The sequence below is a fragment of the Hyla sarda genome, chromosome 8, assembly GCF_029499605.1.
Source record: "Hyla sarda isolate aHylSar1 chromosome 8, aHylSar1.hap1, whole genome shotgun sequence".
Classification (NCBI taxonomy): domain Eukaryota; kingdom Metazoa; phylum Chordata; class Amphibia; order Anura; family Hylidae; genus Hyla; species Hyla sarda.
In genome coordinates, this window is record NC_079196.1 from 104915790 (window position 1) to 104930213 (window position 14424).

General features: G+C 39.6%; 1 protein-coding gene across 5 annotated transcripts in view; it reads left to right on the forward strand.

Annotated features, from left to right (window-relative positions):
• PARD3B (par-3 family cell polarity regulator beta) overlaps nt 1-14424 on the forward strand; it is a 1515381-nt gene that overhangs the window by 455832 nt on the left and 1045125 nt on the right. For all 5 annotated transcript variants that reach the window (XM_056536585.1, XM_056536586.1, XM_056536589.1 and 2 more), the window contains 2 exons: nt 4475-4561; nt 11660-11785. In XM_056536585.1, the coding sequence (XP_056392560.1) occupies nt 4475-4561; nt 11660-11785 (213 nt within the window). The remainder of the gene's footprint in view (nt 1-4474; nt 4562-11659; nt 11786-14424) is intronic.

Genomic DNA, 14424 nt, shown 5'->3' on the forward strand with positions numbered 1-14424 from the left:
AGACACTTGTGGGGCGTAAGTGCTCACTATACCCCTTATTACATTACGTGAGGGGTGTAGTTTCCAAAATGGGATCTTATGTGGGTATTAATTTTTTGGGGTTTATGTCAGAACCGCTGTAAAATCAGCCACCCCTGTGCAAATCACCAATTTCGGCCTCAAATGTACATGGTGCGCTCTCACTCCTGAGCCTTGTTGTGCGCCCGCAGAGCATTTTACGCCCACATATGGGGTATTTCCATACTCAAGAGAAATTGCGTTACTGAATTTGGGGGTCTTTTTTTCCTTTTACCTCTTGTGAAAATAAAAAGTAAAGGGCAACACCAGCATGTTAGTGTAAAAATTTAATTTTTTACACTAACTGGCTGGTTTAGACCCCAACTTTTCCTTTTCATAAGGGGTAAAAGGAGAAAAAGCCCCCAAAATTTGTAGTGCAATTTCTCCCGAGTACGGAGATACCCCATATGTGGCACTAAACTGTTTCCTTGAAATACGACACGGCTCCGAAGTGAGAGAGCGCCATGCGCATTTGAGGACTAAATTAGGGATTGCATAGGATTGGACATAGGGGTATTCTATGCCAGTGATTCCCAAACAGGGTGCCTCCAGCTGTTGCTAAACTCCCAGCATGCCTGGACAGTCAGTGGCTGTCCGGAAATGCTGGGAGTTGTTGTTTTGCAACAGCTGGAGGCTCCGTTTTGGAAACACTGCCGTACAATGTTTTTCATTTTTTTGGGGGGGGAGACAGTGTAAGGGGGTGTATATGTAGTGTTTTACTCTTTATTAGGTGTTAGTGTAGTGTAGTGTAGTGTTTTTAGGGTACAGTCACACTGGCGGGTTACGGTGAGTTTCCCGCTACGAATTTGCGCTGCGGCGAAAAATTTGCCGCAGCTCATACTTGAAGCAGGAAACTTGCTGTAAACCCGCCCGTGTGAATGTACCCTGGGGGGAGTAACCTCCAGCTGTTTCAAAACTACAACTCACAGCATGTACTGACAGACCGTGCATGCTGGGAGTTGTAGTTTTGCAACTGCTGGAGGCACACTGGTTGGAAAACCTTCAGTTAGGTTCTGTTACCTAACTCAGTATTTTCCAACCAGTGTGCCTCCAGCTGTTGCAAAACTAGAATTCCCAGCATGTACTGATCACAGAAGGGCATGCTGGGAGATGTAGTTATGCAACAGCTGGAGGTACGCAACTACAACTCCCAGCATGTCGAGACAGCTGTTTTCTGTGTGGGCATGCTAGAATTTGTAGTTTTACAACATCTGGAGTGCTACAATTTAGAGACCACTGAACAGTGATCTCCAAACTGTGGACCTCCAGAAATTGCAAAACTACAACTCCCAGCATGCCCAGACAGCAAATAGCTGTCTGGGCATGCTGGAAGTTGTAGTTTTGCAAGATCTATAGGGCAGTATAGAGATCACTGTGCAGTGGTCTCTAAACTGTAGACCTCCAGCTGTTGCAAAACTACAAATTACAGCATGCCCACACAGCAAACAGCTGTCTGGGCATGCTGGGAGTTGTAGTTTTGCAACATCTGGAGGGCTACAGTCTAGAGACCACTATAGTGGTCTCAGACTGTAGCCCTCTAGATGTTGCTAGGCAACTACTCACCGGCTTCCGTCGCATCCAGGGAGCCGTCCTCTTCTGCCGCACGCCGCCGCAGATCTCCGTCGCCGCCTGCCGATCGCCGTCGCTCCGCTGCCTCCGAAGGGGTAAGTGGACTCCGGCGCCGCTCCTCTTCGTTTTCCCCGTTCTGCCCCGCCTATTGTGGGTGGGCAGGACGGGGAAAACGAAAGTAAACCCCCCCCCCCGCCCCCGATCTGCTATTGGTGGTCGCATCTAGACCACCATAGCAGAGATAGGAGGGGTGGCACCTCTGTCACCTCACTCCTATCGCTTTAGGGGGATCGTGGGTGTCTTAGACACCCGCGATCCCCCTTCTATTCCGGGTCACCATAGACCCGTAATGACCTGGAATCAGCGCAAATCGCAAGTGTGAATTCACTTGCAATTTGCGCCGATCGCCGACATGGGGGGGGTCTAATGACCCCCCTGGGCATTTGCGCGGCGGGGACCGAAATTCCCTCGGGAGTATGGATACGCCCTTCGTCCTTAAGTACCAGGACGCAAGGGCGTATGCATACGCCCTTCGTCCCCAACAGGTTAAGGGCTTTGTCCTTAAAGGGTACTCCACTAGAAAACATCATTTTTTAAATCAACTGGTGCCAGATTTGTAAATTACTTATATTAAAAATTTTTAATCCTTCCAGTACTTATCAGCTGCTGTATGATCCACAGTGCTCTCTGTTGACACCTCTGTCCATGTCAGGGACTGTCCAGAGTAGGAACAAATCCCCATAGAAAACATATCCTGCTCTGGACAGTTCCTGACAGGGACAGATGTGTCAGCAGAGAGCACTGTGGTCAGACTGAAAGGCAATTCAAAAAGAAAATAACTTCCTGTGGTTAATACAGCAGCTGATAAGTACTGGAAGGATTAAGATTTTGAAACAGAAGTCATTTACACATTTGTTTATCTTTCTGGCACCAGTTGATAAAAAAAAAATGTTTTCCAGTGGCGTACTCCTTTTAACAGGCGCTGCTCTCGTAGCTGCACAAGACCCATCTCTAGCACAAGGCCCAGCACTATATAATCACACTATGCTGGATCTCGCGCAGACAGGTTTTGCACAGCTACAAGCCATGGAGGGCAGTGGGGAGAAAAATGACTATTCTGTATGGTGCTGCACTTTAGGCATTTGTCTTAAAAGCATAGAAGTTGTGCTTCAAGATGTAATGTATGTTTAAATGTAGCGGTTTTGAGTTTTCTATCTGTAGCAGGGCTTACTTTGTCAGATGTCGCAGTGCTGCCCCTTCACCCCCTTCCTCCAGAAACAGTGTCATGGATCTCCAGAGGCAGCATCTGGTATTGCAGTTTAGCCCCATTCACTTGAGTCTTGATTAGCTGTGTTTGGGACATTTTCTTTTTTATTTATTTTTCTTATATTAACCAACCCTTTTTACTCTCAGCAACCTACCACAGTACATTAGTGGGAGTTTCATACAGTAAATCAATTTTATAGTATAAAATGAGGAGACCTATTAAGATAATAAAAAACTAAAATTGCCCATTGTGTATTAACCTCTTCCTGACATTTGTCAAACATCAAACCTCAGGAGAGAAAAGTTCACCAACCATCAGCAACAGGTATAGGTGATAATTCTAAACTCTGCCCTTAATGACCATAGATTGTGTGGTCAAAGTCATAGTGTATAAAATATAACTAAAACCCACAATTAGAAGAAAAAAAATCAAACTTTTACATTTCATACTCCAAATATTGCAATTTATTGGTCACCTTACCGCCGAAAAACATGGATTCAAAAGCATGGATCAAAAAGCTACCATCACTCTTTACATCTTTGTAAACAAAGCAATGAAAGGTTAGTCTGAAAATTAATTATCTTTTTTTGCCATATTCTATCACTGTAATTATATTAACCCTTAAAATAAAGTTAACATTTCTACTGCACATAACACATTGTAAAAATTAAAGTCCATTTCTCACACATTTTTTTTTCTTGTTTTCTTAACACATTGATGCTTGATTATAATTTGTGTGTAAAAATGATTCAGTAACTGCATTCTATGGCTATGTTACTTCACTTCTGTGTGTTTATAGGCTCACTATCTGGCAAAGTTAACATTGTGTGAGGAGCATATGTGAGACTGGCATATAGGCCACTTACCATTGATTTAGACAAGATATTAACCTCATATTTAGTTGACCTATGAAGTGTCTAATTTGTTTTATGCATGTAAAATTACAGTGCTTTAAAATATTATTCATACCATTTGGTTACTTCCTGTTTTTAGTTTTTTTATGTAACAACATTGATTTACAGTAAATCAATAAATCAGTAAAATGTCTTACTGTGGCAAAAGTTTTTTCATAATTTAACATAAACATGAAATTTGTTCTATGAAATCAAACCTATCTTACAAGATGCAGAAAAGAATTGTCATTCTAATCGTATAATGTCAAATTGATATGACTGAGCAGTCTTTTTCTGCCACATGGGTAGGCAAGAGGCTATACTAAGGCCTCAAATTAAGTGACGTTAATAGCAGCTCCCGAACACATCGGTAAATTGACATGACCTCTTTTTGCAGCAAAAGGTTCCTGCCCTTTCCAGAAGTGAAGGGGTGAATATTGAAACCCTCCATCAACTGCTTGCGTGAATGGTGATCAAAAGTTGGTCAAGCATGCCAGCTTCTTCATTATATAGAAATTTTCATTTCAATCCTTTTGCTCAATGAGATCTATTAGTTTTGCTGCAATGAACTGTCAAGTAATACCATTATCTTCAAAAATATGTACTAAATGCCACTCACATTTTATAATAGTAATTAGAAGCTTCTTCCTTAACAAAACCTATGTTTTTTCTTTTCCTTTTTTTATAGTGATTTGACAAGAAAAGTAGAAATTTCAGGGGATGATGGACCACTGGGCATTCATGTTGTACCTTTCTATTCTTCTCTTAGTGGACGGTAAGTTTTTAACTGATGACCTGAAGCTTTTGTTTCACCCTTTTTCGGAGAAAATATTGTATTTAGCAGTTGTAAAAAACATCTTCACCTTTATTGTTATGATGGTATAACAGGTGGTATCCAGCCAAGGCATTCTGATGTTATGTTATTTAAAGCCCGTTTCCCCCCCCCCCGCTACGGCACTAGCCCTTTCACTCCTCAATCCCCAAATACCCCGCCCCGCATACCCCGTTCCCTCATTACACTTGCAGTTACTGCAGAGTCTGGCAGCGGGTGTGCAGGGACAGCGGCGGCGATGTGCGGGAGGAGTGGCCTCCCAGCCAGTGGCCGGGGAGCCAATGCACTCGCTGCCGCCTGTCTGATTGACAGGTAGGGAGCGAGTGCAGCCTAACTGAAAAAAGAATGATTGCCACTCCAAAATCAGTCCTTTTTCAGTGGCCGGTTTTAAATGTAAATTAAACCTTTTTAATGAAAAAATAATAATAATAAAAGTATATTAGAGATATGTTGTAGTACATAAGTACTACAACATATCAAAAAATAAAGTTGGTGACAGTGCCCATTTAAATATATAGGGGGAGAATTATCAAAACCTGTACAGAGGAAAAGTTGCTGAGTTGCCCATAGCAATTTTTCCTCTGGACAGGTTTTGATAAATCTCCCCCATAATGTGTTAAACTCTGAACTAATAACTGTTTTGTTGCTCTGTTGTAAAGCAATGTTTTTTTTATTTTTTTACTCTTTTTTTTTTGAGTATTTTATGTGGATTTGTTGCTGTAGATTTAAATATTATGCATCTGAATAGCATTTATTAGGTTCACAAAGTTTACCTATTTCTATACAACAGGAGCATTGTAATCCACATTGAAATCCATACAATAGCACATCTTTCACTTGTACAGATATGTGTGTGTGTGTATATATATATATATATATATATATATATATATATATATATATATCTCAATCACTAAAGAGCCTTGCAGAGCCTTGTGCAAATTAGACATAGGAACTGTGTCTTAAAATCAATTGTTCCCGCCCCCCTCTACATGTTTCACTGCCTTAGCACCTTCATCAGGACAAATATGAGGTAAACTTTTTTATGTGATAATAGTTGGAATTTCTGTCTTTCCCTTTGAGTTTTTGGGGGACAATTTGATCATTTAGCCAATAACAGACTTTTATCATCTGAAAATATAAATACATTTTGGACATCAGATGAAAAAAAGTTATTTCATTCAGGAAATATCTTTCACCTGTTCTTTGGGGAAAGAATATTCTTAAAACCTTCCAAACTTTTCCCAGAAAGATTATTTAACTTTTTCCTCAGAGTTATTGATCATGTATGGTCAGTTTAAACCTCTTTAATGGACAATATGACTAAAACATGAATAGATGAGCCTTTTGAAGTGATTGTTCATCAGGTTATTGTTTTTAAAATTGTTGTTAAACCATCAACCTACTTCTATTTAATGTGTATGGCCACCTTTGCAGTGGCTCCCTCAACTACATATCTGAATATTATTACATTTATTTTATGGAATTAGAAGGGCCAGAAATCATAATAAACAGAAAAAAACATAATCACTTAAAGCACCACCATGAGGTCAGTGCTGGCGCTGTGCAAGTTGGGTGAACACAAGTAGCCATAGAAAAAAGAGAACAAAAATATCCTAAATTGTCCTAGCCTGTCCAGAATTTGCTGGCTGGGCCCCCTACCAAAGCTTTGGAAGATTGCTTCCCCCACCTTCATATGTGAGAAAAGGCTCAGAAGGTCTGAAATCAAACATGTGTGCAGGAGATAGGAGAAAAAAAAAGATAGAGATGGCAGCATATAGTGCCGATAATCAGCAATACCAATGGAGGGTAACACAAGAGGTAATGGACCTGCTCACCTTTGTAGGTTGCACTATTACAGGCACAACACTGGTTAGCGTTTTAAGCAGGTCTCTGGTAGGTATGTCGGGAGCAGCTGGTCGTGGGTCCCATCGAGGACGGTATAGAATGCAGGATTACAGATGTGGATATATGGAAATCCCATCAGGGGTTTCCTTTCCTTCCAGTAGAAAGATCCGACAGGAGCAGTTAGTGTTAAATCGGCGCGAAGACACGGGAATCAGGTGTACAGTGGTGATACTTTTTTATTAGGATTCATAAAAAGTATAGTGCAAACAATTCGTTTCGGAGGGGCTCCCTCCTTTGAAGGTCCAAGTTACAGTTTACAAGTGTACAGTTTATTAGTCACTTGTAAACTGTAACTTGGACCTGATGAAGAAAGGAGCCCCTCCGAAATGTGTTGTCTGCACCTGTACTATACTTTTTATGAATCCTAATTAAAAGTATCACCACTGTGCACCTGACTCCTGTGTCCTCACGCTGTAGCACTACCTGCCGAAGTCGGATCCTTCTACTGGAAGAAAAGGAAACCCCTGCCAGGATTTCCACCTATCCACATCTGTACTCCTTCAAACATGAGTCTGTAACACACTTTTTGTCTCTCATAATAGCTGTTTTTAAAACATTTGCTTTTTTGTTAACAGTATCTGCCAAAAATAAGTCAATTATATTTTGTGTGAATATTGAGACCCCTAACAAACCACTGTAAGCAATGCCACACATGACTGTTATTTTAATCCCATGTGACTGGGTTTCTAGTGGGTAGTTGACATACAGTAGATTAATATACAGAGAATTATTTTTTGTTTCCTAGTTGTGGATTACTTGTGATAAGTTACCTACTGCCAAAAAAGATTTATCCTTTGCTTGAACCACTGAAACTGTCTCCAGTTTTCATAAACAACATTTTCTTCCAAGCTTTCTTCATACATTTTTATCTTTCATCAGCTCATTGTTTTTCCCTTCAGTCCTGGAGTTGTGCATTAATCTAGTGTTTGTTCCGTGTGCCCAGTGCATGCAACTGATCTGTATCTGCCTTACTCATCCTTTTTTCTTAGAATACTTCTGTATCTCTGCTAAAGTCTTTATTTAGCACACAACCCCCCCCCCGCCAAAAAATAAATAAAAAATTAAGCATTGCTTACCTGAACTAATGTTTCATGTGTGTCTCCATTAGAAGAAAGTGTAGTAATAGGAGTGCTGTTTTACTGAGTCATGAAATATCAAATTATTCTCAAGTAGACTAATCATCTACTTAGACAGCCTACCCATAATGCATTCTTAGCATCTAATGGATTTTCTCCCTTTACTATTCTTTGCATTAAGTGCCACAGTAGTTTCTGTGTAGTCAAAACATTTTTACTTGTCTTTAAATGTTTAGACTAACCTGTGTTTTTACAGTGGTTATTAACCTTTCATGGGGAGACTCTAGCGGAAAATGTTTTTAAAAGACGTTGTGTAATGTAAAGTTCTTTGTGTCAAATAGGTGCAACTTCATCTGCAAATTACTTAATGCAGTCTCTCCAACCCATCGATCTGTACCTATACTTATACCCGCAAATGGATGTAAAGGGTTGGACCTAGTGCCTGTAAAGGTGGCAGTCAGTGTAGTCAATAGTAAAGTATTCTCTGCTTGCTCTTTACAGTCTGTAAGCCATTTGTAATATATTTACTTGAAATCTTTACATCTTTGTCTTCTATGGATACTTTAAGAGAGTTAATTTTGCTTAAAGGGGTTGTGCCGAATTTTTACAAAACTGGCTAAGAGCTGGATCCAGCATAACATTAAGAACACAACTTTACTCACCCATAAGTTCCCCAACTCTCTAGCACTGTTGCCACCACTCAATTTTACCAGATTCAACCAGCAGTAATTCATGTGATGCTGCATGCTATCACTGCCCTCAGCATCCATCATTCCCTGTCTATTCCTCTAGCTGTGGCATTGCTCATCACAAGGCAGCATGGTATAAAAACACTGCATACTCTTTAACCCCACCAGAATGAAGGGCATACAGGAAGGCCCTCGCTTCCTGTTATTTAAAGACAGAGGATGTACCTGTACGCACTGGTCCCTTAAAAAGGGTTTAAACCATTCTCATGAGCGGAGAATGCTTTAAACCTGGTGAGTCCCGGTTTCTACGGGCAGTCAGGATCCACTGATTGGGCTGATGCCCGGCATTAACCCTTTAGACTGATTGCGGCATCTAAAATGCAAGGTTAATGGTGCCGGTAGCTCAGTGGAACTGATCAGGACATCTGCGGCCATATCACGGATCCCAGTCAGCTGAGTGGTCGGCGGAAGGGCCCTGACCTGCCTCCTCACCATCCGATCGCTCGTCTGTTGCTCTAGGGCATAGCATTGGTCAGTATATGCAATCAGAAGATTGCATGTTATAGCTCCCTATGGGGGCTAAAAAACCAAAGTGTTAAAAAAAAAGTTAATAAAAGTAAATTAACCCCTTCCCTAATAAAAGTTTGAATCACCCCCCTTTTCCCATTTTTTTAAACAAAATAATGTAATAATAAAAAATCTTATGTGGTACCACCGAGTGCATAAAGGTCTGAGCTAAAATATAAGGTTAGCTAAACCAAATATATGATGGCATATGCGTAACAAAATACCAAAGTCCAAAATTGTGCATTGTCACTTCATAGATCATAAAAAGCGAATAAATAGCAATCAAAATGCCCCATCATAACAAAAATGGTACCAATAAAAACTACAGACCACAGCGCACCACCATATGCGGAAAAAGTTAAAGGGGTCAGAAGATGACAATTTTAAACATATTAATTTTGGTGCATGTAATTATAATAAAGTAAAATGAAACAAAGCCTACATAAATTGGGCATCCTTGTGACTGTGTGGACCTACAGAATAAAGATAAGGTGTTTTTTCTACCGAAAATTACACTGTGTAGAAATGGAAGCCCCCAATTTTTTGTTAGAATTAGGTATTGTTTTTTAGAAGGGGGAGAGGAAAAACTAAAATGCAAAAACAGAAATTGGCCTGGTTTTTAAGGTCAAAATGGGCTTCATCTTTAACCCCTTAAGGACTCAGGGTTTTTCCGTTTTTGCACTTTCGTTTTTTCCTCCTTACCTTTTAAAAATCATAACCCTTTCAATTTTTCACCTAAAAATCCATATTATGGCTTATTTTTTGCGTCACCAATTCTACTTTGCAGTGACATCAGTCATTTTACCCAAAAATTCTCGACGAAACGGGGAGGCACGAAATTCTCAGGCACGGAGCAGTCATTCGTCGATCGGCCTCCCGGTGTCCTGCAAGCTGTTCGGGACACCGCAGTGAAATTTCACCGCGGCGGTCCGGAACAGCCCGACTGACTAGCCGGGATACTTTCACTTTTGCTTTAGAAGCAGTTTCTAAAGGGTTAATACCGCACATTGCCGCGATCGGTGATGTGTGGCATTAGCCGCGGAACCCGGCCGTTGATGAGAGCCAGGACCGATGCGATGTGATGCGGGGTCGCAGCGCGACCCCGCTTCATATCGCAGGAGCCGGCGCAGGACGTAAATATACGTCCTGCGTCGTTAAAGGGGTACTCCGGTGGAAAACATTTTTTTTTTTTTTTTTATCAACTGGTGCCAGAAAGCTAAACAGATTTGTAAATTACTTCTATTAAAAATGTTTTACCCTTCCAGCACTTATTAGCAGCTGTATACTACAGATGAAATTATTTTCTTTTTTAATTTCTTTTTTGTCTTGTCCACAGTGCTCTCTGTGGGCATCAAGACAAAAAAGAAATTAAAAAAGAAAATAATTTCCTCTGTAGCATACAGATGCAAATAAGTACTGGAAGGGTAAATATTTTTTAATAGAAGTAATTTACAAATCTGTTAAACTTTCTGGCACCAGCTGATTAAAAAAAAAATGCTTTCCACCCCTTTATATGCCAATTAAGGTTTTTATGTATATGACAGGGAGATGGGATGTAGGCTTTAGGGGGTGGTCAGTGGTGGTGACATCACTGAAGGGGTGGGGATTCAGCTCAGAGACCAGTTCCAGCCTTACCTCCTCAGACAGCAGAGGATGATGTGTTGTCTTGGGAGAGAGGGAGCAGACAATACCACATAAAAATAATAAATAACTACACAACTTCCTGTCAAATATGAATTCATCAAAAAAAATTATGAAGCCTAATACAATTTGTGATAACATTATATTGTAAAGTTATATATCTTGGGGTGATAGTCTTATTTAAATACAATTTTCTGGAAACATACCCTTTAAGAATGCTTTACATTTCTATTTTATGCTGACAACAGCTCATAGCCAATTTTCTTAAAATCATAGGCTTTAAACAAAAGTATTGGAAATTCTCCATACTACATTATTTATACCCACAACTGTTTTTGATGAGCTCTAGAAAACCTTAGCCAAATGTTCTAGCATACTGAAATGTTCTTTGTGGGGCTTACATCCTCTGCCTGGCACTTATGGCCATACACACAATGGCCCAGATTTATCATTCAGTGGCATTTTTGCCTAAACAAACCAATTACAGCTCTCATTTCCTGATGAGCTCTGAAATGAAAGATGAGCTGTGATTGGTTGCTATGGGCAAACTTCCTGGAAATTGGTTGCAGTGCATGAGATTAGGAAAGTAGTTCTGCTTTGGTAAGTACTTTTCTTTCTGATTCCAAAAAATTACATATGATAAGATGTTTCAGTACAAAAAAAAATACTTTGCAATGACTGATCTCTCTCCCACCAAGCGATCGCTCCACCCATTGAAGCAGACAGGCTCCCTGTCATCAGCTGACTAGTGAGTCAGGTCTTGGCCGCATTGCAAACTGGGAAAAATCTGAGACAACAGTCATTGTGTATGCTGTTAAAAATAAATATTGGGGTGAAAATCACAGAAGAATTGTGAGAAAACCGTCACAGACAGGTACAGACACTATATAATGAATTACACTAACTTTACAGCCCCGATAGCATAGTCAAATAAAAAAAATTCCTGGAATACCCCTTTAATTCCAAAAGTCAGTGGAAAAAGGGGACAGAAAAAAAAGAGGGGATTAGGTTATTTGCATGTATGTAAAAACGTAACTTTACCCTGTCGCAATATAGTACATTTAAGTATATATTTTTGTATACTTTGTGTCTTGTGTACTACAGACTGCTGTCCTTTGGGTAAAATAAATATATGCTTTCCATTTCCTTTACTTCCTTAGGGCTCTGGGCCTGTATATACGTGGAATAGAGGAAAATAGTAGAACTAAAAGAGATGGCCTTTTCGAAGAAAATGAATGTATTGTGAAAATTAACAAAGTTGACCTTATAGACAAGTCATTTACCCAGTAAGTACAGTAGACTCAATATGTGCAGTGTGTGATTTTGCATAAGACGCCGCCAATATAGTAGATTTATGATTAATTTTAACCCCTTAAGGACACAGCCCATTTTGGCCTTAAATACAATTTTTTTTTAAATCAACTGGGGATCTTAATCCTTCCAGGACTTCTCAACTGCTGTATAATACAGAGGAAGTTGTATGGTTCTTTTTAGCCTGACCACAGTGCTCTCTGTTGCCACCTCTGTCTGTGTCAGGAACTATCCAGAGTATGAGCAAATCACCATAGCAGACCTCTCCTGCTTTACACAGTTCCTGACATGGACAGAGGTGTCAGCAGAGAGCACTATGGTCGGAAAGAAAAGTACTATACAGCTTCCCGTGGAGCATACAGCAGCTGATAAGTACTGGATGGGTTAAGATTTAAGTTTTTGTATTTTCGTTTCTTTCCTCCTCGCCTTTTAAAAGCCATAACTCTTTTTATTTTTCCATCCACAGAGTCATATGAGGGCTTGTTTTTGTGCGAGGGCCAGTTTTACTTTCTAATGACACATTTTATTTTACCATGTGCCATCTGACACCTTTTATAAAAAAAAATTAAAAAAAGTATTTGTGTAGGGAAATTGAAAAGAAAACCACAATTGTGCAACTTTATGGTAAAAATTATAGGTTATCTTTATTCTGTCTGTCAATGCGATTAAAACAATACACAATTTATATAGCTTTTCTATTAGTGTACTTCTTTAACAAAAAGTACTTCTTTAACCCCTTAAGGACTCAGCCCATTTTGGCCTTAAGGACTCAGACCATTTAATTTTTACGTTTTCATTTTTTCCTCCTCGCCTTCTAAAAATCATAACTCTTTTATATTTTCATCCACAGACTAGTATGAGGGCTTGTTTTTTGCGCGACGCAATTTTGCTAATTTTGGAAGGTTTCGTTTTCACGCCGTACAATTTATGGTAAAAATGACATGTGTTCTTTATTCTGAGGGTCAATACGATTAAAATGATACCCATTATTACATACTTTTATATTATTGTTGCGCTTAAAAAAAATCACAAACTTTTTAACCAAATTAGTACGTTTATAATCCCTTTATTTTGATGACCCCTAACTTTTTTATTTTTCCGTATAAGCGGCGGTATGGGGGCTCATTTTTTGCGCCATGATCTGTACTATTTTTTGATACCACATTTGCATATAAAAAATTTTTAATACATTTTTTATAATTTTTTTTTAAATAAAATGTATTAAAAAAGTAGGAATTTGGGACTTTTTTTTTTTTTTTTTCGTTCACGCCGTTAACCGTACGGGATCATTAACATTTTATTTTAATAGTTTGGACATTTACGCATGCGGCGATACCAAATATGTCTATAAAGAAAATTTTTTTACGCTTTTTGGGGGTAAAATAGGAAAAAATGGACGTTTTACTTTTTTATTGGGGGAGGGGAATTTTCACTTTTTTTTTTACTTTTACATTTTTTTACATTTTTTTTTACACTTGAATAGTCCCCATAGGGGACTATTCATAGCAATACCATGATTGCTAATACTGATCTGTTCTATGTATAGGACATAGAACAGATCAGTGTTTTCGGCTATCTTCTGCTCTGGTCTGCTCGATCACAGACCAGAGCAGGAGACGCCGGGAGCCGCACGGAGGAAGGAGAGGGGACCTCCGTGCGGCGTTATGAATGATCGGATCCCCGCAGCAGCGCTGCGGGCGATCCGATCATTCATTCAAATCGCGCACTGCCGCAGATGCCGGGATCTGTATTGATCCCGGCACCTGAGGGGTTAATGGCGGGCGTCGGCCATTGCCGGCGGGTCACTGGCTGCGATCAGCAGCCGGGATCAGCCGCGCATGACACGGGCATCGCTCCGATGCCCACGGTTATGCTTAGGACGTAAATGTACGTCCTGGTGCGTTAAGTACCACCGCACCAGGACGTACATTTACGTCCTGCATCCTTAAGGGGTTAATAAACTTTTTTATGATTAAAATTTTCCTGTTCTGACCCCTATAACTTTTACATTTTTCCGTTTATGGGGCTGTATGAAGGCTATTTTAAAAACACCTTCATCTGTAGTTTGTTCTGATACCATTATTGTTTTTATGGAACTTTTTGATCATTATTTTTCTGACATAAAAAATACAAAAAGCTGCTGGTGTTAAGTATTTTTTATGCTTACACCATTGACTATGCTGGCTCATAAACATTATATTTTAATAGTTTGGACAATTATGCACGCAGCACTACCTAATATGTAAATTTGTTTCAATTTTTTTTTTTTTTTTTTTAAATGGGAAAGGGTAATTTAATTTTTTATTAGGGGAGGGGGTTTTATATAATTTTATAGATATTTTTATTTTATTTTACACTTTTTAAGTACCCATAGGGGACCTTTATATGCAATGACATAGCATTATATAGCAAAGCATTAGCATGCTATAATTAAGCTAGGCTGCATCAGTGAATTGGTGATTGGCAGCATGTGGCAGGTAAGGGGACCCTCCTCCGCCATCTTAGCTTATTGTACCCCCGCAATGACGTTAAATAAGCTATTTGATAGGTTGCTATGGGCAACTGCATATTTGCTCTGCACAGCTATTGATAAATCTCCCCCATAGTGTATTAC